The sequence below is a fragment of the Rousettus aegyptiacus genome, unplaced genomic scaffold (assembly GCF_014176215.1).
Source record: "Rousettus aegyptiacus isolate mRouAeg1 unplaced genomic scaffold, mRouAeg1.p scaffold_m13_p_6, whole genome shotgun sequence".
In the NCBI taxonomy this organism is placed as follows: domain Eukaryota; kingdom Metazoa; phylum Chordata; class Mammalia; order Chiroptera; family Pteropodidae; genus Rousettus; species Rousettus aegyptiacus.
The window spans coordinates 4,064,202-4,090,948 of record NW_023416309.1 but is presented as its reverse complement, the minus strand read 5'-3'; the positions used below and the strand labels follow the sequence as shown (position 1 = coordinate 4,090,948).

Genomic DNA, 26,747 nt, shown 5'->3' with positions numbered 1-26,747 from the left:
TTATTTTCTCTTGCTGCTTTTAAATTTTTTTCTTTGTATTTAACCTTTGGCATTTTAATTATGATGTGTCTGAGTGTGGGCCGCTTTGGATTCCTGATTTTTGGAATCCTCTGAGCTTCCTGAGGTTTTATGTTGATTTCCTTTACCATGGTAGGGAAGCTTTCCATCATTATTTCTTCACACAGCTATTCAAAATCTTGATTTTCTTCACATACACCAATCAGACAAATATTTGGAGCCTTAATAGTGTTTCATATCCTCCTTAAATCATGTTTATAGTCTTGACATCCTTTTTCTTGCCATTCTATTTGAGTGTCCTGATTGTCTTTCCTATCCTCTAGATAGGGCATGTGATCCTCTTCTTTATTCACTTTGTTTATTCCTTTGTTTATTTCATTTACTACACTTCTCATCTCAGATAATGTATTCTCCATTTCATACTGGTTCCCTCTTATAATTTCCATCTCCGTTTTCATCTCTTTGTTGGAGTTCTCTACATTTCCCAAAAGTTCATTATAACTAATGAACCAAGCATTATAACCAAGCATCTTTAGAATCAATGTTTTGAACTCTGCATCTGTTAGATTACTTGACTCCATTATATCTGGATCTCTGTTCTGTTCTCTCATATGGTTTCTGCTTCTTTGTCTTCCCGTTTTGGCTGCCTTTCCATGTCTATTTCTATGTACTAAGCAAAGCTCCTAAGTCTCCCAGTCTTATTAGTGTGGATTTGTGAAGTAGGTGTCCAGTGGCACAGTCCTGAGAGGGGTTCAGCTGCAGGCCAAATTTAGCCCCAGCCTGTGCCCCTCTGGGGCCACCTGTAAAGATTCAGTAATCCCCAGATGCTGTGCTTACAGTTGCCTCAAAAGGCCACACCAGAAACCAAGGCCAGCTGCCTCCAGTGTGAGTGTAGGTGCTGCTCAGCAAGGCGCATTTAACTCGCTGAGAATATACCTGGATGTGGCTTGGGTGGGGCCCAGGTTGGGGGAGGCAGGGTTTCAGGGAATCTTCTCGGTGAAGCGACTTCTGTTATCCAGTTTGATGATGACAGCGCTATGTTGGCACTGTGTCTGCGCACTGGGAGTGGGGAGGGCTCTACAGGGAACAATGGATACTGCCAGCACTTCTGTACCAAGCCTCAACATTCACTCTGACAATATCTCTCTATAAGTCCCTCATGCCCGCTACGTGCAGCCAATTGGGCGTTGGTGCTCAGAACCAGCAGGTCCATCACTGCAAAAATCCACTCACGGATGTGGCCCATTTAAGAGGCTTCTGCTGCTGCTATTGCTGCTGCTGCTGCTGCAGCCTCTGTCTCACTTAGCTGCTGGAGACCAGGCAGCCCCGCGACCTCGCCCCATCCTACCTTCTGCCATTGCGAGTGCTTTCTTGGATTTCTCCCTAGTTGTATGGCTTGTTCATCTAGATCCCAGGTAATTTTTCTTTGCTGCTGCTCCTTGTTTCCATCACAACTTTGATTTGGTCACCAGAAGGATGAATAGAGCCTCTATCATCTACACCATTTTTTTCTACTCCCTCTACATTATTTCTTACAACCACACATGAATTTGTAATTTCCTCAATAAAAATGTCAAATAAAAAAATTCTAGAGAATATCATACTAAATTTTGAATCTTAGTTAATGAGTGTGAACTCTTTTAAGTGGCAGTTGGGAGCCATATCACCTGGTTGAGAATGGATGACTTGATTAGTGCTGTGGATCAAAAGAATCAATATGATGAAAGTGAGTATGATGAATTAAAGGAGAAATTACTAAAGGCAGAAACACAGAAAGCCAAAACCAGGAATCAAGAAAGAAGTGATACTGAAACTTCTATGTACTCAAGAAAGTGTTTAATACATGTATGCCTTTAGTCACTTCAGCAATCATGTGTATACCATACATTCACTTTGTCCAAGTGCTGTGGTAATTTACACAGTGTGTGGAAATCTGATCATAAAACAAAGCATTTCCAAGTTATTTCACTGTGTTTAACTAATTCTTTTATGCCATTTCTTAAACAATTTGGTAAAATAAACATTTTAGTCCTTGGTTTCAATATTTTTATAATTTTATAAATATAAGTGATATAATTATTATGATAATTGGCATGTTCTTAAAAATAATTTTATCGTGTTTAAAGTTTTGAAGATTATATTAGACTTGTGGTTTTAATTAATTTTAATTGAATGTTTAGAAAATTTTGATTAAATAAGTTTGTAATCAATGTTTAAATGTCTGAAGATATTTAATTTGTTGATTTTTAATGTTTTGATTTGTCTAAGCATTTAAATGTTCAGAGAAATATTCTTTAATAAATTATACATTTATTTAATTGTGCATGAAATAAAATACAACAGTAGTAAAGCTCTTCATGCATTAAAGATCATGATCATCAAACTGTAGATCTAGGATCCAAGTCTATCTCTGCCTCTACAACACCAAGCTGCCCCAGGAAAGTTTGTATCCTCTCTGTAAAGCCTCTCGGAGCCGAATGGTTCCAGTTCTGGAAGAAGGAGCTGTCTTACCTTATGGGGTTGTCCATCCTGGATACTGTGAGGAAGGCAGCAAGATTGGCGGTGTAGGAGGAGCACACGATGAGGGTGAAAAGCCACCAGCTGCCCATCACAATGCGCATGGCCATGGAGTTCACTGAGGATTCACCACCTACGAGGAGGCAGGCAAAGTAGATTGGGCTGGGCTTTCGCTCTCACATCCATCCCCATAGAAATGTTCCAGGCATAGGTAACCTCCACTAGTGATGGGTCGGGGAGCAGAGATATGACTATCAGCTTATTATAGGGGACTGTGACAAGATCACCAATCCTGGCAAGGACTGGAGGGCCACAAAATACAGAAAGCCAGGAGTGATCTTTTACTGATGTCATGTTTGTCAAAATGCCAAAATAAAGTTCTGAATATCAAAATCTTCCAGTTAGAAGATTACCTCACTGTGTTGAGAACTTCCAGGGCTGCAATTTGGTTGATGTAAGAACCCTTTACAATTTCAGATTCACATAGAGTAGTAGTCTCAGGAATTTTATAAATATAGAATTACCTCTTAGCCAGAGGGTTCCCTAGCTTTCTTTTAAACCTCAGAAATGAGATGTACCGTATCATTTTTAGTAATATTCAGCCCTCACTAGATGACTTTTTTTTCTAGGATTTTCCGAAATCATTGCATGTGCCTTTTAATCAGAAGCTGCCTCTTTGAGGTCAACTTTTTCTCCTTGGTCCCTTATATGGTAGCAGAAAAAAGCTTCTCACCGACTATCCTCATGTAACCTCGCAAACAGGTGATACATGTTTTGCCATGGTGTAAACTGGGCCAAGACTCATATTAGGAACCTTCAATTTGTTATTTCTAGTCAAAATTGCACAATCCTGCAACTCTCCGTCACTATCCAGACTTCTCAGAGATAGGAGATTTTGTATCTCGAGAATGGTTGGAGTAGTGCTTAGAAGATTGCAAAACAATTGCGAATTTTTTCCCCAATTAAGACTTCAAATTTAAGCAAGATTCAGTTTCACTTGACAACTCCATCTGCATAGCAATCAATCTAATGTGAGAAGGGAGGAAAGTGCAAAGCAGAACTCCAAAGTTAATTTTATCTAAAGTGGAGAATCAGGATTTGAAGTTCTTTGTTATCATTTCATTTAATTTTTATCTTATGCTACTCAGAGAAATTGGATGCAGCATAATATTAGTACTATCCTGGAGATTAAATAAAATTGCATTTAAAATGACTTTTGCAACATGTATCTAAGAACGTGGGCAATGACTAAGGCCTTCCAGGTCCCTGGGGCTATTCCAACATCAAGAAACCAGGAAGGTACCTTGCTGTACAAAGGCTCCATAGACAATCCAGATGGCACTGTGCAAGGTGGCAGACGTGGATGGTCGGGGCTGGGCAGCGTTCTGAGCCCTCACAGCCTGTATCCGGTTCAACACAAATATCAGCACACCTACCACAGGGATGGCTGCTGCAATGCAGGCCCAGACCGCAAAATCAAATGGAGCAAAAAGGGAGAAGATACTGATTTTCTCCTCGGGCTTCTTGATTAAGATCCCCACTGAATAGTCCATGTACCGCTTGCTGAAGTCCACAACACTCTCCCTTTCCGGGGTGATGGTAATGGCTGAGATGGCCAAGTCTGCTCTCTAAAAAACAAAACGATCTCATCAGATGACAGGTTTCAACAAACTGCTGGGGGTTCTGCCGTGGGTCAAGGTCTGCTCTCTGCCTTTGAGTTCTTCTGTTCATAGGAAATGGATTTGAGAGTTGAAACCCTGCAACTCTGAATATTGTAAGGAAAATCCAACACTAAGTTATCTGTTATTACCTCAACACCTTGTAAATTTCTCTCCTAAACCCTAAGAACTCCTGGAACTCTTTTCTAGAGAAAAGAAGTCTATAAAGAATCTTCATTCCATATAAATTGTAGCATTTCTTCACTTTCTTATTGTTTCTCCTATCAAACTTTAGCTATCTCCTTTCTTATGGTGTTATTTCTTTCTCGCCACCCCCACCTTCACCACAATACACACCAAGAAGTCTTGACTATCTTTTTCTAGGCTTATCTGTATCCTTCCTATACTTTATGGCCAAAGAGACTCCATTTTTCTATCATGCCATTTAAACTCATTAGCATACACAAACATTATTTCTCTTTAGAAATTGTATGGTGACTTATATAACTACCTTGGATCTCATTAACGTTTCAGTACTTGATTGTTTTATATGCAGACTCTATGTCAGAGAATAACATCCACCAAGAGAAAAGAGGTTCTCTACTTCTTTTGATCTTCCACCTCCCTTAACTCAGGGTTGATTCTTCGTGTAGTAATGCCATGTTGTGAGGGACTCTATGGGCATACTGTACTGCAACTTTAAAAGTACCACCCAGGATTTTTGCTTTCTAAGATGGGCTTAATTTAAAAAATAATCAGAGATCCTCATTAAGATGGAACTAGACTGGGATAAAGCTGCCAAGACTAGTAGAGGTTAGGATCCTTATGCCTAGCTAAATGATGACAGGCAATCATGGGCCTAGAGTATCCACTTCAATCACAAGAGCAATAAAATGTACAGTGGTCATCTGGTTCTTGGCTCTTGGGCATTGAAATAGGAGATATCTTCAGAATTAGGTTTAGTTTAGAATGGCCAATTGCGACAACGGATCCAACTTATATATTCAAATTAGGGAAACATACATAGAAAGATTTTATCAGGCTTAATATGTGCGCTAGAGAGAGAGAGATATTCTGATGTCGTAAACTGAAATCTAACAAAGTTTCTAGAGTAAAGAGAAAAAATATTGTAGATAATGATGTTGGTGCTCTGTTACAATTGTCACATTTGCATCTCTGGCTTGTGCCTTTGCCTCTCAGAATAAACCTGGGATCCAGGTGTTTTTTTGTTTTGTTTTGTTTTGTTTTGTTTTTGCGGGGGAAGGAGGTTGTGGAGGGTGGTGGTGGTTTTGTTTTGTTTTGTTTTTTCAGTTTTTAGGATTTAGAGAATTTGGAGCATACTTAAAGACTGAGAAAGAGGTCTAGTGGAGCAGGGTAGGTTTATGATATAGGATGGAGAAAACTATATGACGCCAGGTCCAGAGGAAGCACAAGGGAATCGACACAGGTGGAAGGGTGACGTGTAACAAGAATAAAAACACTCCCTCCTCTGAACTGGAGGTCAGGGCCCATATCTGCAGATGTCAATTTTACAGGAAATTGAAGTAAAATTTCATGCCCAGAAGTTTCCATATCTTTCCATAATATAGGACCATAATCTTTTTTTTTTTTAATTGAGGATAGAAGAGTATTAGGTTGCTTGAGAAGAAAGGTAAACGAAGACAAGTCAAGGACCTCAGTCTGCCTTGAAAGTCCAGCCGAGGTTAAAGTCAGACATTGATCATACATCCATCTGAACATATTGGTGATTTTCTTCTCTAATTGTATGCATCCACCTGAATGTCAGAGTCAGAGGATAGATAATAGAATCAAGTCAGTGTTTGGATGTAACAAGAAATCAAAAACATGGAAAATCACAAGGGATGAAGGGAATCGCAGGGGTTTGTCTGGTCAACCATGGAGCGCACACCAGTCAAGAAAAAGTGTAGCATCTGAAGAGCATTGAAACCTTAGAGAAAGATGAACCACAAATCCATATGCTAAATGGAAAGGGCCAGACACAAATTCCACATATTATATGACTCCTTTTATATTGAATGTTCATAAAAGCAAATCTGTAGAGATAAAGTTGATTGACAGTTGTCTAGGGCTTCAGTTGAGAACAGGATTAACTGTAAATGCATATGAGAGATCTCACTGGGGTGATGGAAGTATTCTAAAACTAGATTATGCAGATGGTTACACAACTCACTAGATTTTCTAAAAATCATTGAACCAAATATCTAAAATGGGTGAATTTTATAGTACATAAATTATACTATGATAGTTTCTTTTAAAGCCTGGTAGAAATTGGAGAGCTATGGGCCTCTTATCTAACTTTATGGATTTATAAAGCAAAGGACATGTGTTTTAGAAGCAAAGACCCAAAAGACCCAGAAGGACAATAGGTTGTAGTCATGGAATTGGAGAGTGACAGCAACAAATAAGATGCTAACAGATGCATGGATGCACGTACTGGGGTGCAGAACAAGCAAAGGTCACTGGAGGTGAGTGGGTTAAAGACAAGGATCCCAGAGTTTTCCGAAGGCATCAGAGACATCAAGTTTGCTGACAATAGCAACCCTGGAGAAGGAGGGCTTGAGTCAGATGCTACCATTGTAAATGGTTGTGAGGTCATGGGACAACAGGGGCAAGAATTGGGACACGGGAAATTGGCCTCGTATCATGAATCTCAGTGAGGATTCAGGTTCTAAAGGAGGGAGGAAGGGTAATGATTTGAAATTAGTATGAAGAGCTGAGGAATGCCATATCAACTACACATGGTGATGCAGACACATGCGAGTGCACGCATGCACGCGCGTTCGCGCACACACACACACACATAAACACACCACAGTGGGAGGTAAGCACTCACCAGTATCCCCTGCTCCAGCAAGGAGTAGGTTCCTATTTCAGCCCAAATGTGGTGGTGGGTTTCATGAAGGGTATATAACAGAGGATGCACAGTGGATAGACTTCAAAGGAATAAGAGCATAAGGCACAGAAGAAAAACACAGAGTGCCAGGGAATGAGAAAATAGAAGAGCAGAAATGGGTATGGAGAGGTATTGAGAAAGAAAGGCTTTAGTGTGTGGAGAGTGGTAACTACAGTCTATTTATCTGGTCCCAAGGTTCCAAGTACATAATGGGCCAAATTTAGATATCACCCCAGAGCCAGACTAGGGTGCCCCTCCCTGTGGACTGGTTTTTGGGACCTACCTTGCTGATGAGCTCCCCGATCATCCCGTTCCAGGAGGTGTTATGGAGCTGGTAACCATACCTGCCGTCAGGGGCCTGGTAAATCTCATATTTGAAGCCCAGAGCCTTGGCCAATGCATCCAGGACATCGATAGAGAACCCTTTGTAGCGCTTGGGTTGTCCAAGGATGTTCTCAGCCACCATCACAAAAGGCTCTTCCTGAGGAGAACAGAAAGAATGTTCTTCAATTAATTAACAAATCCATTAGCATGTATCTTTCCAGGGTATTGTTGGAGAGACTAATCTGATGGATTTAACTTTAGAATGTTTGTGAACATGTGCATATATTTACTCAATTTAGGCCTGAAGTCTAAACATCTTCACCCTTTCTTAAAGCAGTTTGTGGACACTCAGGCAACAGTGAACAGAAAGATCCTTCTAACCAGCATGTCAGTGTAGGAATGAAGAGTGACTTGTCCTCTGTTATGTTATCCAGGCTCTGCCCAGAACCCTGTCTCCCAGAATAACATCGTTTATTTTCGTTCCTCTATTTGTGACATTCAGGACTCTGTTCTTAGGAAATGCCATAATTCTTCAGGACCCACATAAGAAATGTGAATATTTCTCATCCAAGATAATAAATGATGATAAAGTTCTGTGATGTCCGATTGAGAGAAGTATTACATCTATCAGGCTGTACTAAAAAATGGATGCTGATTAATGGGCCAATACCATATCATAGGTCAAAGGATAAGATTAAATCCAAAGTTCCAATTCCAAAGTTATGTCATGTTCACAGTCTCGTATTTTATGCTATGTCACATGTGGTCCTGTAGGGCATGTGGCCATCTGGAAAACACCTCAGACTTTCCCACCACAATCCTGTGAAACAAGACAAGAAGTGACCTTTTAAATAGTCCCAGAGAATGTATCTCATTAATTTTCAGGGGGAGGGGAATAGAATATAATCTTTATTCATGGTGTGCATGTGAGGAATAACAGAACACTGCTGCCAAAGGCTTCTAGAAGTGAGATGCTAGTGCCTGCTGGGGCAGAGAAGAACATGTCTAACCAACTAATAAGAGCTAAATCTAAAATGTCTCCTATAATTCTAAAAGGATGAAGAAAGAAATTGAAAGAAAGCTGTTTTCAAGGTTTCTTGAAGATGTAAGAGTCTATTATTCCAGGACAACTGTGCAGAAAAACTGCAGCTAAAAATGGCCTTCATTATGAACTTTGTGTCATATGGGCCTATCAGTAGTTTGGGGTACTGGAAGAATGTCCACCTCCCAGTATCTTTTTGGTTACTAGCAAAGATCTCCTAAAGATCACCAGTAGGTCAAGATTCTGTTTACATGCAAGAACTCGAAGAGCAGTTATGTCCACTCTGGAGCTCAACAGTAGATCCGGATTAGAGGTTCTTCTCTAACCCAGTGACCTCCCACAGAAGGCCTCAGAGGCCCTGAGACAGAATCTCAATTTTACTCTTCCTTCATTATTTGCAAAATTATTTGAGTGAAAGAACTTATAAAAACTCAAGCCACTACTCAAGATACCTTTCTCTCCAAAAGCAGCATTAAATCAAACAGAAAAGCCTCTGACCCAAAAGCCTGAAGAATGAATTTCCCCAAAATGCCCATGATCCTACCAAGACAGTCACCACTTTGAGAGTCAGTCCTTGGAGGCGGCTGCCCATGGGCCTCTCTTGCAGGCTGCCATTCAGGCCTTTCTCAGAGTCCCATGTCGCCAGCTGCGAAGGAAAAATAAAAAAAGAGTATAAGTGACAGACCAAGTATCTGTGCATACCTAGGAATTTTCTTCCTAAACTGAGATCTTGTATCAGGCATGTAGGCAGACAGCACACCTCTAAGTTTCCCAGAGACCCAGAGCTATCTTAAAACCTTAGAAAGAATATAAGTGTGACAAAAAGAGAGTTGTACTTCTTCACTTCCTCCATCATCTCATATAGATCTTGAGGACTTGCCATTCTTAAAATGAAACAAATTTGTAAGAACTTATTTCTGGAATGAACATTTATGTCCAATTTTATTCTGTCCATTCACTGAAGCCACATCACTGTGTCTCCTGCAAAGTGTCCTCTTTCTTTAATTACTCCTTTGACTTTCCCAGGCCAGAGGGCTCTTGAGTTCAGCCATTGCCACCATCAGCACAGGATGATGTTCAGCTGTGAAGCAATAAATAAAGACCCAAGTGTACAGCTTCTCCTACACCCTGGTGCCCAAGAGCTCACTGCTAGTCTTCAATATAGTGCAAACATTATAATCTTCCCTGATATGCATGTAGAGGTCAAGAATATATGTTCTCTGGGTCTGACATATCCTCCTGAGCCTGCAAATTCTGTCCAACGGCCTGATGCATTTCAAACTAAGGTGGTCGAAGGGACCCCATCCTGGCTCAGAAACAACAGGAGACATAGGTTTTCTTGGGACTGCTTCCCCTCCCTGCATTCCTGCATTGCCTTAGTAGCAATGATGAAACCTTTGTCTCATCAATGTTTTTCAATTGTTAATTGGCGAGGTGTAAAAAAAAATACAGATACTGGCACCCATGTCAAGCCAACTTAATCAGGATATGAGCAATTGGGCATATAGAAAGTTAACGCTTCACCATGATCCTGGTTGATGACACCTGCTCTTCTAGGCTACTGGGCCTTGAACTTGCTTGCATATTAGAACCTCTTAAGAGGACTTTTAAAACATTCTAAAGGTCAGGTGTCACCTCCAGGGATTCAGCTTTAATTGGTCTGTAGTAGACAGAATATGGATATTTTTAGCTCCCCAGATAATTCTTATGTACCGCTAAGATTGTGAATCATACTATATATTAATGTAGTGATCCTCAAACTGACAGGCACAAAAATCACCCAAGAACTTTGTGTGTACTTTCTGATTCCATGGCCTGAGATTATTCCTGTCTAACAAGTCCTCAGGTGATACTGCCATTAATCCATAGACCACCATTTAAGTAGCGAGGGGTTAAAGAATCAGACTGCCACAGACTGCATCTACTCTTAGTCATGAAAAAACCCACAAGAGGAGTAGAAGAACCATTCTTCTGTGGAAAAGTGCTAATTAAAAATACTTCTATTCTCCCAGCATTTCTCATAGTCTTGATACCCGTGGCAGGGTCTGTATACCAAGTCTTGACTCTGAGGCCATAGTTTCAGAATCTGTAAGACCATTCCATCTAGAAGATACTACAACCCTGAGGCCTAGCACAGGATAAATCCTAACACTTTTAAACTTGGCCTAAAGTAAGGACTTTCCTAATCCAAGTACAACCCTGACTCTCAGCTTCACTTCAGTTTATGTAACTAAAATACACTCCATCCTTCTGCAAATCCCTAACCTTTCTCATGCACATAATGTTCCCTCCTGACTTTGTATTTGTTTTCTTTGCCTAGAATGCTATTCCTTTTCAGCTGAGTCTCACAAACTCTTACTCATTCTTTAAAAAATGTTCACTTTAGAATAGTTTTCAATTTACAGGGAATTTGTTGAAGTTGTGCAGATACCCCATACTCAGTTTCCCCTGTTGTATCAGTATGATACACCCCTCACAGCTAATGAAATGCTTGACCCAATTGCCACTTTTTATGCAAAACTGTAGTGGAAATGATCTCTAGTATATTCCATCGTGTCCCTAAGTCTGATCCAGCTGTGCAATCTGGGTTTCTCACCCTTGCACATTGCAAGTTCATCTAAGCACAGCACCTCGCATTCTAAGACCTCTCCAAGATGATGTAGGGCCCATGAGCCTGTTGGGTTTGGAGACAGGGAAGTGGCCACTGCCCAGTTCCATGAAGACAGGCACTCTTTTTTTTTTTTTATAAAGGAAGAGGGATAGCACCAAATCATATTAGTTGCTATTCAGATAATCCTAATGTAAGGCCATTTAAAACAAAGTGGAACTTCATGAGAGGAAAAAAAAAATTTCTCCAAGGCTGTTATTATTCCTATACTTTTGTCTGAAAATACTTCGGGCTTAAAGTTTTTTATGTTTTTTGTTGTTGTTGTTTTGTTTTTTGTTTTTTAATACAGATTTATCTCTCCCTGGCCTTCAGGCATTCTGTATTCTGACAAAGAAAGAAAAAATACTTCAAGGCAAAACCAAAATTCTGCCTTGGAATACATCAAACACAACCATGTTCCAGAATCCAGGATCTTTCCAATTGGGCAGGAGTTTATTGTTCCCTCACATCAGCCTGAAGCCAACTGCCCCAGGCTGAGTGAATCCCCCTATTTCCATAAAGTTTTGTGCTCTTGCCCAAATCTTAAGACCAGAGCAGTAAATCTTTGTTATTTTTGAGCAACACCATCCCCCTGAGTATTTGATATATATAAAAACAGAAAAAAGACATAGTCCAAACAAAGACTCCAGAGGATTTTTTAAAAATAAAATAAAGCCTTTAAATGGATTTCCAAGCTTGTAGCCAACTAAGAGTGGGAGAGGCTGAAACCTCCCTCCCTCCTGAGGGTGCCTGCTTCTCTGGGTTCAAAACTCCAAAGAAAACGTTTCAGTCAATAAAAGCCAAATGAGGCTGATAGCCTTGATAAACAGAGAGCCAGAAAAACCTTTACCCAAAGACGTTCTGACACTTAGTCATATAGCTGCAGACCATTTCATTTGTATATAAGTGTGTCTGCTCTTGTATTTTGCAGACAGAATTTTGTTTATGAGATCGATGAATTTAGGGCCTCAGATACCCACTTTTGATAGCTGACCTGTCGAGATCGTGCCTGAAAAACTTATTTCCAGCATCATTAAACAAAACGAGAACTGCCACTATTTGATGAGACAGCTATGGTTTTCATTGATTGCCAAGATCTGCATTACCCAGACCAGAAGTGTGCATGGAGCCAGAGGTTACAGCACAATCATCACTTGAAAGGAGATATATGGTTTCAAAATCTGATTATGACAAACACTGTTAAGAGATCATCCAATTGGAGAATAAATTTCATAAACCACTGGTCTCAGGCAAATATAATTCCTGCGTCAATTGGGGTGTTCTCCATGTTAGTGTTTGAGTTGTGAGATGTAGAAATTTGAGACTTTGTTGCCCTGTCCTTAATAAATACAGGACTATTAACCCTAAATGGGACAGGCCTTCTGTGGGAGATTGCACTTTCTGGTTTGTAATCTAATTGTAGAGGTGTCTTGAAGTGCTGTTCTCCTTTCCTGGGAGCAAAGGAGAGGGGATGCCATCCAACTGCTTTACAGCCCCAAGAAAGAATACGACCAATTTCATATATAGAGAGCCTTGCCAATTTCTGAGGAGAGAGGAAAGAAAAAAAGGTTCGTTTGCTTAATCCCAAATCTCATGTTTAACTATACCTACCAAGACAAAAAAGATCAGTAACCTTTGTCACCACATTTCACAACCAAGTGAACAATAGTTTAATGGTAATCTTGTCTAGAGAGAGCACTGGAAACAGGAAATGAAGTTTTATAACCAGTCTGTCACACCTCACTACCATAGCTGGAGTCCTTTGTGAACTGTGTCCTCATCAACCAGCAATTGCTCTCAGCTGAGCATAGACAGCCTCAGCTGGGATACAGGTTTCAGTAATGACGGCCATGGTAGGTTTATCATCATGGTAGTGCATGGACTCTTCTAAAGTAACAAGCCTTCTATTAGCTTCTGTTTCTTGTCCATTTTTGTTGTAAAATAAATAGGTTCAGTGTATGTTTCAAAGGATTACACTTTGGTAATCCTTTGGATTATAGACTGGGTGCAGTTGGGATAAAGGAAGAACCCACATCTCAGATCATCTTGAATTGGGGCATGCAGCAAGCACTGATTTCAAATAGTCAATTGTACTTTTTAAACTTTGGCTAAATGGAGGGGCAACATGTTTAGACACAAAGACAGTATCTTGGAAGCAGGGTATCTGAGCTGGGTTTCCTGAATAAAAATCCAATTTAAGAGTTCATCTTGGAAATTCCAGTATATCAGGGCCACTAAGGGGTGAGCCTTGGAAAGTATGCACCACAGGAGATAACCGTCAGGTCATATGTACCCATTGAGAAAGGGGCCAGGACCACATTTGAAGCTCCAGACGCGTTGTGTTAGGAACAGGGAGGACACTACTCTGAGGCAAGAGAGAACTGAAAGTCTTACTCCATGACCATTTGCACAGGGTATTGAACATTTGGTGAAAGTTGTGCTCTCTTAAAATAGGCCCCAGCAGAAGTTGTGCTAAGTAACCGGAAGGCAGAGCCATGAGACACTGAAAGAAGAGTGAAATCAGCCAGAGAGTTATCACTTATGGGAGCTTCATGATAAACCTTTAACAAGGATGAGAGGAAGATACTCCCCCAGTAGTGCTGGAACAGAGGACAAGGAAAACTAGCAGAAGTGCCAATGACCCTGATAACCAGGTCATTCATGATGGCAAACACGGACATGCCCAAATTCTAGCCTTTATTATCTGAAAGTCCAGGGCACATAGGGCTCACTGGGCCCACACAGGGTTAGAAGAACTGACAGACTGCAATGGTGCAAGCAATGGAGTCTTTCTGTCACATTAACAGTGAAGGTGAAGGTGGTTCCACTTCTGCTGAAGCTATAGAAAGCAGAAAGACAATGTTGCTCTCATTATAACAAACAAACAAAAGTCAGATAATCAATAAAAGTGTATTTTTAAATATACTATAAGACCATCTGGTGAACTGGATTTCAAAGAAAATGAGAAACTCTTCCAAGAAGAGACAGGACATAAGAAATGTTTTATTTTAGGTAGAGCATGGAACAAAAGAGTGGTAGTTATAAGACTGGCTGAAAAGAAAAAAATAAAATTTTACAAAATTTCTAAAGGTCCAGTATAGGTCACCATGATAGTGAAGCTCTCTGGGAGCATAGACACAAATACTCATCAGCTCTTTCCTTTAAGTCTCCACTGGGTAGAGTGAGATTAAGGAGGAGGAGGGGAACAGAACAGAGCATCCAAAAATTATGGGACAGTATCAGATACATGTGTATTCAAAAGAAGACTTCTAGTCAGTATATGTGAAGAAATATTATAAGACAAAAACCTCAATTTAAAAAAAAATTAGAGGAGTTATTTTTTCAAAGAAGATATGTGAAAGGACAAAATATATATGAAAATATATATGCTTAAAATCATAAGTCATCAGGGAAGTGCAAAATAAGACCACAGGACATACCACAAAACCTCACTAGAGGGGCTGAAATCAAAGACTGACATTAACAAGTGTTGGTGAGGATCTAGAAAGAAAAAGTTGCAGTCGCACTGGAGGATGGTTTGGCAATTTTCTACTAAGTTAAACATACACTGAACATACCACCCAGCAATTCTACATCTAGCCATTTACCAAAGGGAAATCTAAAAAATGTCCACACAAGGATATATGGATGTTCACAGAAGCTTTATTCATAATAGCCTACCGTGGTGAGGGACTGTTCAAACATTCCAAACGTCAATCACGGTGATCGGTGAATAGATACACAAAGTGTGTCCTATTTATTCAATGGAATAATACTATGCAGTAAAAAGCAACAAGCTATTGACATGTGCAACATCTGGATGAAGCTCAAGAGCGCTGCACTAAGTAAATTAAGAGAAACCAAAAATACCACATATTTTATGATTCCATTTATATGACTTTCCTGAAAAGGCAATATTATAGCTCCTGAAAGTAGATCAGTGGTTGGTTGCCTGGGGCCAGGAATGGGAGGAGGGGATTCAATGCAAAGAGGAAAGAGGGCTCTTTGAGGGTAATGGAAGTGTTCTAAATTTGGAGTGTTTTGGTGATTATACATTTGTCAGGGCTGATCGAACACTGTACACCTAAAATAGGTAAATTCACTGCAAATAATTGCATCCAAATAAACCTGACTTGTTTTACACACACACACATATACACACACACACACACACACACACAGTTAGTGATTTAGGAAAGGATGAAGCCATGTGCTGGAGAAGTGAGGTCATGGCACTAACCTACCTGCACCTGTTATGTGCGCCAACTATGACCCTCTGGAAAAGAGATGATGACCTTTTGGAGAAGGATGATGATGATGATACTATGACCAATGTTAGTACACTTGTGTCATCCTGATTGAACTAGCTGGAGCTAAATGGGTATCAAATGACCAAGAAATTATCTGTCAGTTGAAAAGAACTGAATGCATCTATATAAAGGTTTAGGAAGAATATAAGCACAGTTTTACCTTTAAATAGTTCCTTAGTGTGCATGGAAAAAAATAGTTTTATAACATTATATATAGTATAAGCTAGCATTTTTTAATGTTTATTTCTTTTTGTGAGATGGTACACGTGCATGTCTGAGACAAAAAGGTAGTTGTAAGTGGCTATTTCTGTCATTAGGTAGATCGATGGGATTAGAGAAATGTTCATCTCTTGCACTATACAATCCTGTAATGTTTAAATTGTTTTACTAAGAGGTAGTATTGCTTCTATAATCAGAAGAAAAACAAAGCTATTTGCATTTTGAAACTGCATTGCAATCTAGCGTATAACTATAATGTTGATTTTGTATCTCTCTCTAATTGTTTTAGGTACATTGGTTTTGTCTCCCTAAATAAAATGCAGTTCTAGCAAATGCAGCATCTGCAGTGAGACAAGTCAAGCTGGAATTCTCGTTCTTCTACTCTTGTATTAAGAGATCTATATAGGAGGTAATTTGAATTGGTCATATTCGTTCTCTGGGCTCAAGTGTCCTCATCTATTATTAGTTATTAACAGACATTAGTTATTGTTTATGGACAATACTGTCTTTTCTCTCAGGTCTCTACTATGCTCAGGCCCAGGCTAGCAGCATTGAAAATTCTTGCTAGTTCGAATTGACTAGAATGAATGTCTCTATACAAACTATATACACAATACATAAGTCTGAAATTTGACAAGACACCTTCTGACAGTCAATTATGAGATTGTGCATTGAAAAAACCAACAATATCTCTAAACTCTGAGCCATCTCTTTTCTCTTAGAACACTTTCCTCTTCCTTCGTTCTCTGATTCCTAGTTATCCTTTGGTGATAATTCTAGAGATTTTAGCTTGCACCTTAAAATGAGACTTTCTCCCTTTGTTGATCCCATTGCATACTAGCCTCAAATCTGTGGAAATGCCTTTCACAATGTAGTGAAATTCATGTCTATTTATTCTCAAACATACTCTATTTCTTTTTAAGGCAGGGACTATTTCTTCTTCAGTTTGATTCACATAATAAAATTTTATAAGAAAAATTAATAAAATTAACCATCCTCTGGGCACCTCCTCATTAACTAGCTGGAATTTCGTGCTTTTCTCAAACTCCAACTCCCAGGTTGTGCCCCATATCTGAAGCTCTATAAAAGGCATTCTCATCCAGCACTAATTTATTTATAATCATTAAAAGTGCCTGGTCTGGCTTTTCTCTTTTGCATCATTTTGTTTTGCAAATCTGCTTTAAGAATTTGAGTCATGAAAAAGTGTTAATAAAATGAATGATTCGAAAGACATTTTTTTAAATCCATTTTTTATGTCTTTACCTTTAGATAGTTGTTACATCAAAGTGTGGTCTATGGACCAGGTCACCTGGGAACTCGTTTAAATCAAAGAATCAAAGAATCTCGGCTCTAGCTCATGTCTATTGAGTCAGTGTCTGCATTTTAACAAGATTTTAAGGTCATGCACAGGCACAACAAAGTCTGAGAAGCAGTTTCTAGATCATGCCGCTATTATTTCTTGCCTAGAATCTTTATGAGCTGCTTTACTTATGTTTCAGTTCCTCTCTTATCTGCCTTCTAACTAATCCCTACCTGACACACAGAGTTTTCATCTTCTCTTTTTATTTTTTAATGACAATTGTATTATTTCACTTTTCTTCTTAAAATTCTTAATTGCTTTCTTGTTAAACTCAGATTGAAAAGTATATATCTTTTTGATGGCTTATAAGACTCTACAAAACCTAGTCCACACTTGCCCTTCTACCTCAACTCATACCACACTTTCCTTCTTGCTCACTACACCCCACTTACACAGGCCACCTTTCAACTACTCTTTCAAGCTAAGGTCTTTCTTTTCTTAGGAACGTTGTGAATGCCCTTTGCTTTCCTGATAATTCTTATCCCTATACTTCAGATTCCATGATTGGCTCTTTCTCATCTGGCAGGTCTTACCCAAAGAGTTATCCTCTTGATAAAGCCTTTATAGATCACTCTTCCTAAATATACTTAGTATTCTCAAGCACAACTTCATTATTTTATCAATAGTTCTCAAATATTTTAATTTCTAGAACCTCTCTCCATTATAGAAATCATGTCTGTTTCATCTTGTTTTTGCTTAGCATCATATCCTCAACATCTGATACAATTTCTGACATGTAGTGTTCATTTAACAAGTATTTGTTGAATGAACAAATAAATTAACAAATTAGTTTAGGAGTCAGCAAACTTTTCCATAAAAAGCTAGACGGTAAATATTTTACGTATTTTTTGTGGAGGGAGGGGGCAATATGGTCTCTGTGATCAATTACTCAATGATTATGGTTGGGTTCCAAAAAACTTCACTTATAAAATAAGTGGCGTGCTGGACTTAGCCCAGAGGCCATAGTTTACTGATACTTAATAGTTGACACCTTTATCTGTTTTGTTCGTTCAGTCTAGAATTTTCTACCCTCAATTGAACTTTTCAAAAATTATCCTTCTTTCACTTTTATCATTTTTAAAATTGTTTAATTCATATTTTCAGAAAATCCCATTTTATCCCTTAACAAAATTGACAGATTCCCTGTTAATATTTTTTTCTGGCTTTATTGAAATATAATAAAAAATTAATACCTCATATAATTCAATAGTTTTTTTTTAATACAGTGGGCATACAATAATATACCAGTTTCACTTGTACAGCAAAGTGATCAGAGATCCACATAACTCACAAAGCAATCACCCCACTAAATCTGGCACCTCTCTTCCCCCTTACATATTTATTACAACATTATTAACCATCTTCCACATGCTACACCCTACATCTCCACGTCTATTCTGCAACTACCCATTTGTATCTCTAAATCTCTTTGCCTTTTTTTTTTTGCTGTCCCCTACAACCTCCCTCCCATCTAATAGCCCTCACATATTAGCTGTATCTATGAGTTTATTTCCATTTTTGTTGTTGTTGTTGTTTATTTGGTTCTTTAGTTTCCACATGTACATGTAATCATGCGATATTTATCTATGTCCGGCCCATTTCATTCAGCGCAATACCCTCTAGGTCTATCAAGACAATATCTTTTTTCTACCCCGTTCCTTTTAGTCTGTGTGTGCCTTTTAATCTGAAGTCTCTTATAGGCAGCTTATGTAAGGGTCTCGTTTTCTTATCCATTCGGCCACTATATCTTTTGATTGGAGCACTTAACTCTTTTCTGTTTGAGGTATGTGTTGATAGGAATGTAGTTACTACCCTTCTTTAGTCATGTTTTTGATACTTTTTTTTTTTTTTTTTGCTTCTTAAAGAAGTCCCTCCAACATATCCCATAATACTGACTTGCTGTTGATAAATTCCCTTAGCTTATTTTGTCTGAGAAGCTCTTTATCTGTCCTTTGACTCTAAAGGATAGCTTTGCTGGATAAAGTATTCTTGGTTGTAGATTCTAGGTTTTCATCACGTCGAATATTTTGTGCCAAGCCCTCCTTCCCTGCATGGTTTCTTTTGAGAAATCAGCTGCCTGTCTTATGGGTGCTCCCTTATAGGTAACGAGCTGCTTTTCTCTTGTTGCTTTTAAGATTCTCTCTTTGTATTTAACCCTTGGCATTTTAACTGTGATGTGTCTTAGTGTGGGCCTCTTTGGGTTCCTAGTTTTGGGGACTCTCTGAGCTTCCCGGGGTTGTATGTCTATTTCCTTCACCAGGTTAGGGAAGTTTTCCATTATTATTTCTTCAAATAGCACTTCAACTTCTTGTTTTCCTTCAGGTAACCCCTATGACATGGATATTTCTACATTTAATTGCGTCCCATAGTCTCCTTACATTATTATTATAGCCTTGGCTTCTTTTTTCTTGCCATTCCGATTGAGTGTTCTTGGCTTCCCCATCCTCTATATTGGTGGTTCGATCTTCTTCCTTACCCATTGTTTATTCCCTCTAATATATTCTTCATCCTAGACGATGTGTTCTTCATTTCTGACTAGTTCCTTTTTATTACTTCCATTTCCATTTTTATGTTTTTTTATCTTTGTTCAAGTTCTCACCGAGTTCATCTACACTTCCCCTAAGTTCATTGAACATCTTTATAACCAGTGTTTTGAACTCTGCATCTGTTAGCTTGTTTGACTCCATTATTCCTGGATCTCTATTCCGTTCTCTCCTGTGGTTTCTGCTTCTTTGTCTTCCCATATTGGCTGCCTTTCTATGTCTGTTTCTATGTACTAAGCAAAGCTCCTAAGTCTCCTGGTCACATTAGTGTGGCTTTGTAAAGTATGTGCCCAGTGGAACAGTACCAAGAGGTGTTCAGCTGCATGCCAAATTTAGCACCAGCCTGTGCCCCTCTGGGGCCACCTGTTAAGATTCAGCAAGCAATCCACAGATGGTCTGCTTTTGGTTGCCTGAAGCAAACACACCAGATACCGAGGCCAGCTGCCACCAGTGTGAGTCTTGGCACTGCTCGACGAGGAGCACCTGACTTGCTGAGGACATACCTGGATGTGGTTTGGGTGGGGCCACGAGTTGGAGGAGGCAGAGTTTCAGGGAATTTCTGGGCAGAGCGACATCTGTTATCCAGTTTGATGATGCCTCAGCTATGGCAGAATGTGAGGAAAGGCTCAACAGAGAAGGAATCGATACTGACAGCACTTCTGCCTAGGAGAGAGCCTTTCCTCTGGCCCTCACTGTGACAACTCAGTGTCCCCCTGTAAGTCCCTGGTGCCCCCTGTACAGCCGACCCACCACTGGTGCCTGGTGCTCAGAGTGAGCAGGACTTTCATGGAGAAAGTCAGCTGGTGGACACAGCTCCTTTAAGAGGTGTTGGCAGCTGCTGGCTGCCACTGCTATAGCCTCTGTCTCGCTTAGCCTCTCTGGACAAGGCAGCCTCATGTCTTCTGCCATTGCAGGTTGATTATTTCTCTGCCTATCTGTAGTGCTTCTGTTCATTTATGTCCAAGGTAACATTTCTTGCTGTTTGCTCCAGGTTTCTGTCACAATTTTGATTTGATCACAAGAGGGATGAACAAAGACTATATCATCTATGCCATTTTTCCCCCCATCTGTTAATTCTTTTTTAAATTATTTTTATTTTTCAAGTACAGCTGACATCCAATATTATTTTATATTTGTTTCAGGTGTACAGCATAGTAGTCAGGCATTTATATCATTTATGGAGTGATCCCCCAAGTAGTCTAGTATCCTTCTGGCACCATATATAGTTATTACAATATTATCGACTATATTCCCTATGCTCTACTTTACATCCCTGTGACTATTTTGTAATTTTTTAATTCCTTCACCTTTTTCACCTAGTCTCTCAACCTCTCTCCTATCTGGCAACCATCAGTTTGTTTTACGTATCTATGAGTCTGTTTCTGTTCATTTGTTCACTTATTTAGTTCTTTAAATTCCACATATAAGTGATATTATACCTGAAGAAATCCAAAACACTAATTTGAAAAGATATATGCATCCCCCTGCATCCTTAAAGCACTATGTTTGCCCCTTTTTTATGGTACTGATCACAGTCAGATCTCCCTGATAGTTCCTGCAGCAGACTATATTTTATAAAGATGGTTGTGACAATATTTCCCATCCCACATGCTCTTCTATAATGTGACCTTATCACCCTCTATCAAGAAGTGAAGTTTCAATCCTACTCTTAAAATCTGGTGTGAATGTGATGCTACATATCTTTGAGGGTAGGTTGTAAAAGGCCATGGAGCTTCTGTTTGACACTTAGGATGCTTACCATAGGACAGGGCTTTTCAACCTTGGCATCACTGACATCTTGGGCCAGATAATTCTTTGTTGTGGAGTCTGTCCTATTCATTGTAGGATGTTTAGCAGCCCTGACTTCTACCAGTTAGATGCTAGCAGCACTCCCTCCTATACTGAGACCGTCAAAGATATCTTTAGACATTGCCAAATATCCCCTGGGAGAAAGAATCACCTCTCATTTAAAATCACTTATCAATGAGAAGCCAGCTGCCATGGAAAAACTTCGACAGCCCTGAGACCACCGTTCTAAAACAAACAAACAAAATAAAACAAAACAAAACAAACAAACAAAACCAGGTAGTTTTTTGGCAACTGTCCCAGATGAATCCATCCTTCCAGCCAGCTCTGCCAAAGCATTAGACAGGTGAGTGAAGCCATTATAAACCCTTAAGATCCTCCCATCAGGCAGCTGCGAACCATCAAGTGATCTCAGTTAACAGGAAAAAAACAATCACCAAGCCAAGTCCTGATCAAATTTCTGACATGCAGAATACTTAAGATACAACAAAATTGCTATACATAAAAGGAAATTTTCAGACATCTGTCATGCACTAATAACAACTTGAACTTAATTTGTTACCTAGAAGTATGGTGGCACTATAAGGAAAATACAATATATGTGGAATTGGCTTTGGGACTGTGTAATAGAGGAAACTAGAAAGATCTTAAAGAAACTTTTAGTGGAAGCAAAATTGGCTTCAAGAAGATTGACTGTGACAGTTTAAAGGAAAGGGAGGAAAATATTATTGGAAGCTGAAGGAAAGGGTACTTTCATTATGTAGTAGCAGAAAATTTAGCAAAACTGTCACTTGCAGTAATATGGAAAATAGAAAAATCTCATCAAACTCATAGATCTGGCTAAGAAAGTATCAAGCAGAATATTGAAGTATCCTGTTTTCTCTTAGCTGTGTATTGGAATGCAAATATAGACACATAGATAATTCATAGATAGACTAAAGAAGGAATTTTGTTTTCAAGCAAAATTTAAAGAAAACATATAGAAGCCACAGTCTCTTGGATTAAAAATAAAACTATTTCTTAATCCCAGTCTCTTCTAGAAAAAAATTCTATTATAATAGGCGTTCTTGTTAGAAAGACCAAATCCCTCAGGCTACTCAGAAAATGTGGACCCATGAAATCAAAGGTAGAACTGTAAAACTCTTTCTTAAGAGCTCAGAAATGCTTAACATAGTATCCTGTAAACCTGTCAGAGAGATAAATGGCTTTCTTCAATCTGACCTTCTTTGATAAACAATAGAGCTTCCAAAACTCCATAGCAGCCTGTTAAGGAGCTCAAGGTAGAGTAGAGTCTGTCTCAAAGACATTTGTAGGTGTGATCTTCATCTAATGTAGTGAATCACTAATAAACTTAATTTAAAAAACTCACAGAAATTTTAAAAGGGTTGTAATGACAGAAGTGCAGCCAACTTAAACTAAATGGGGCAGAGAAAATGTAACCTGAAAAAGATAATTTTATATCCCTGAATTTCTTGTGTGCAAGAAACAGCTGAGAAAACTATTCAGTGGCAAACTGAGTATACATTTTTATGGAAAAGTAAAGATGACCTAGAAGGCAGAAAAGCGCAGAGGATGGATCAGATGGAGAATCATTCCCAGGAAGCAGTAACAGGTGTCAATCAAGATGCTAATAACATGAGCCCAGAGGGATATCAGAATTCCTATGGACCAGCAATCATTATGTGCCTCTTATTACCTCTCTCTCTTATGGATGGCAATGTTTATTGCAGTTATTCTATCATTGCCTTACTTTTACATATAGGGTATGGGAAGGTCAGAAAACTTGTCTTTTTAGCCTGATTGAGAGGAACTACACTTGGAGAGCCATATCCAAGAATCTGTACCCAGAGAGCTTCGTTCTCATCTTGACCTGCTTTAGATGATAAGATCCTGGCCTTTGATCTGATGCCATAATGGAGTGAAACACTGGGGTTCTTTAGGGAAAAAAGAGAGTAGTTTTCATTTGAGAGGGGGTACGGATCATAGTGCCTAGAGGCAGGACTATAGCAGATTGTATCTTCCAAGGGTAGAAACATCATCTATATTATATGTTCTTCTATGATGTGGCCTTGCCAATTCCCCACCAACATGTAGAGCCTAATCTTTTTTTTATCCCCTTCAATTTTGACTGCTTTCACTTGGAATTTACAAATTGTAGTGGAAATGACACTGTGATTTCTCAGGCTACATTCTAAGTTGCCATGCAACATTCACTTGGTTCTCTTGTGAAATTTTCTCACATAAGAAATCCAACAGCCCTGAGACCACCATGCCAAAGAGAGCAGATGTAGGTAATCTGGTAGATAGTTCCAGATAGGCTCAAACTTCCATTACTCTGCCAAAGTGCCAGGCATACAAGTGAAGCATTCTTGAACTCATCAAGCTGGTCCACCTGCCATCTGAGTACCACTAAGTGATCTCAGTTGTCATAAGTAGCAAAAAAAAAAAAAAAAAAAAAAAAAAAAAAAAAATCATCCAACCAAGCTCTGACCAAAGTCCTGACCTGCAGAATCTGTAAGATATAATAAAATGGTTTATGTTTGAAGCCACCAACTTTTGGGGTAGTTTGTCATGCATCAGTAACAGTTTCCCATGCATTTGTTCTCATGCTCATCTTAAAGGCACGGGCAGATTCATTCCTCTCTGTATTCCCCTAGCATCTAATATAATGCCTCTCATATAATAGGTGGATTTATTTTTTACTCTAACAAGCATCATCACACAGTATATCTCATTTGAATACCACCAACACTTTGTGAGTTAAGCAGAATAAGAATTATTATCCTAAATTTTGCCAGTGGAAAAACTCAGGCCCAGAGAGGTTACATGACTTGCTGTCTATTAAATAGTTTAGGGAGTTAACATGATACTGAATGTCAACTGTAACTGGAAATTAAAAAAAAATTTTAATAGTTTAGGGATGCTCAAACTCAAGACTTCTGAATCCAAGACCACTGGACTTTGCTTATAAAATATCACTTTTGCACAGAGTAGGGTCTGCATAAGGATTTCCTTATTTCATAAAGGAAGAAAGGACAAATGTGTCTAAGACTGTTAATTTCCATAGCAATGGAATCTCATCTGGACTCTGGGGCTACTGATGAGGCACAGAACCCAGACACATTCCTGGGGTCAGCATTTTCCCATTCTCCCAACATTTTATTGATATTCTGAGAGTAAGGTCATTACATTAGTGCAACCTGGAAATCACATTGGCCTCATACCTCCTTCCATCTGTCTCTTCCTCTTAGTCCCACACTTTAGAGACCTCTCTAACTACACAGAAGGCAAATGGAGTTTCATTCCCCTCAGCACCAGAGCCAAACAATATTATTACCCAGAAAATGTTTAATGAAGGTGACGATAAGAGTTAAAACCCACCCTTGAAGGTGACTAGTACACATAACCTGGCAGTGATATTAGGAAATAGGAACAAAGAGATAGATATTTTGAAAACATTTCATGTTATATTGGATAGTGGAAGTCTTGAGCTGGCTATGGAGACAGTGTAGGAGGAAAAAAATGATTTTTTCAGTTTTTAATTTTCCCTTTTATAGTCCACAATCAGAAGGTATATGATATTTGTTTCCAGTACCAGAGATTCTTCTTTAGATTATATATGTTACTCAGATCTGAAGGTAACCAAATAAGCGTCTTAATTTCTACAATAGTAAAAAAAAAAAAAAGAAAAAAAAAAGAAAAAAAGCAGAAAATATTTGGAGAGGGCTCTTCCTCTGATGAGCTTTAAGGCTATGTGCAGGAAAATAAGTCTTAAGAGTGAGGGGCATCTGGCCATCTTGACTGTATGCATCTCAATGTTGGCAGCTAAGAATATCTGCCTCTTTCTGGCCTCCATAGTCCTGGGCTCAGAGCAAACAGAGCAAAAACTCAGTGCGGACATTTGTAACTGAACCGAAGTTAATGGAATAGAGTAAAATGCTCACATGACTCTTTCTTGATTAAGAGCAGTATAGTGTAGTATAATGTGGTGTGGCTGAAAACTTGCAAATCAAGAATGAGGTTGCCTGAGAAATATCTCATGACTTTAGTCAATTAATTTGAATAGCCTACGTCTCATAGTCATACCTAAAAACAAAAGGTAGAAATTTTGTGTATATACTCTCTCTTTTAGTGAAATCGTGTATGAAAAAAGAAGGTTAGGAGCTATAAAATAGAACAAAAAGTTGATGTTGTATTAATAATATTAAAGCAATCATTATTTTTGGCAGAAAGAGATTGGACAGCTGAATTTGAACCCTACCTCAATCATATGCTAATTATGACCTTGAACCAGCTACTAATCCTTTCTAGCCTCAATCTTTGCTTCTTTAAAATAGAAAATTAATAGTATTGATGACAAGTTCTTATGAGTTTTAAATTTCACCAATGTTCTGACCACTTCCAAATTCATATTCTTGATCAGATTTCTTCCCTGATCCAGATTCCAATGTTCGGATTCCAACTTGACATCTCTATTTGAATACCAAGTAGATAACTCAGAGTCAAAAATCTCCAAAATATAACTTGTGATCTCCAAACTCTCCAAATACACATCATGCAATAATCTTTTGTTTTCTTTCTCCTCTCAGTTACAAGTATTGTCATCTACCTAGTTGCTTATGCCAAAGATATCAGTCATCCTTGATGTTACCTCCCACATAAAAGCCACCTGCTTTTGATTCTACATACTTCTAAAATATGCTGTGAAACTGAACCATTGCTATTGCTGCCTCCAAAATCCCAGCCACCATTACCATATAGATCATTGAAATTGCTTTGTAATTGGTATTCCTATTATTATTATTTCTCTACTAGCTTCCTATGGTTACAGGCAGTTACCGTTCATTGAATATTAATATGTTCCCCTAAATTTCTCAGCTTCATTTCAGTAAGTTTGGGGTCACTTCTAGGGAACATCTTCTCTATGCAGTGACTCAGGGATACAGGTAAAATCTATCTTATGATTATACCCTGTCAACATGCGACCTACATGACACTAAAAAAGAAATGAAAGAATTAACACAAACATTTATGCATCCTGGACCAAATAAGAACCCTTTTTGCAAATATTACCATTTGTTAGAACTCAGGCACATAGCCTCAATATTAACATATGGCTTTTATGTAGGAGATGAAATCAAGGATGACTCTGAACTCCTTGATTAAGTAACTAACCTTGCATGAGCAAGAAATAAACTTATATTGTATTAAGTTTCTGACAACAGCACAGTCTAGCTTATCTTGACCGTAGTCTATTGTTCGCAGCAGGCAGAGTAACATTTTAGAAATATAAATTTCATCACTCCTTACTTAAAATGCTCCCTTTGCTCCCAATTAAAATAAGATCCAAACTCCTAAGCATGATCTACAACATTCTCTATGATTTGAC

At 38.8% G+C, this 26,747-nt stretch overlaps 1 protein-coding gene across 2 annotated transcripts in view; it reads right to left on the bottom strand.

Moving 5' to 3' along the window:
• Nucleotides 1-26,747, bottom strand: part of GRID1 (glutamate ionotropic receptor delta type subunit 1) — a 661,749-nt gene that overhangs the window by 109,113 nt on the left and 525,889 nt on the right. For both annotated transcript variants that reach the window (XM_036223755.1, XM_036223756.1), the window contains 4 exons: nt 9,018-9,119; nt 7,391-7,588; nt 3,839-4,163; nt 2,530-2,668 (listed from right to left, as the gene is read on the bottom strand). In XM_036223755.1, coding sequence (XP_036079648.1) covers nt 2,530-2,668; nt 3,839-4,163; nt 7,391-7,588; nt 9,018-9,119 — 764 coding nt within the window. The remainder of the gene's footprint in view (nt 1-2,529; nt 2,669-3,838; nt 4,164-7,390; nt 7,589-9,017; nt 9,120-26,747) is intronic.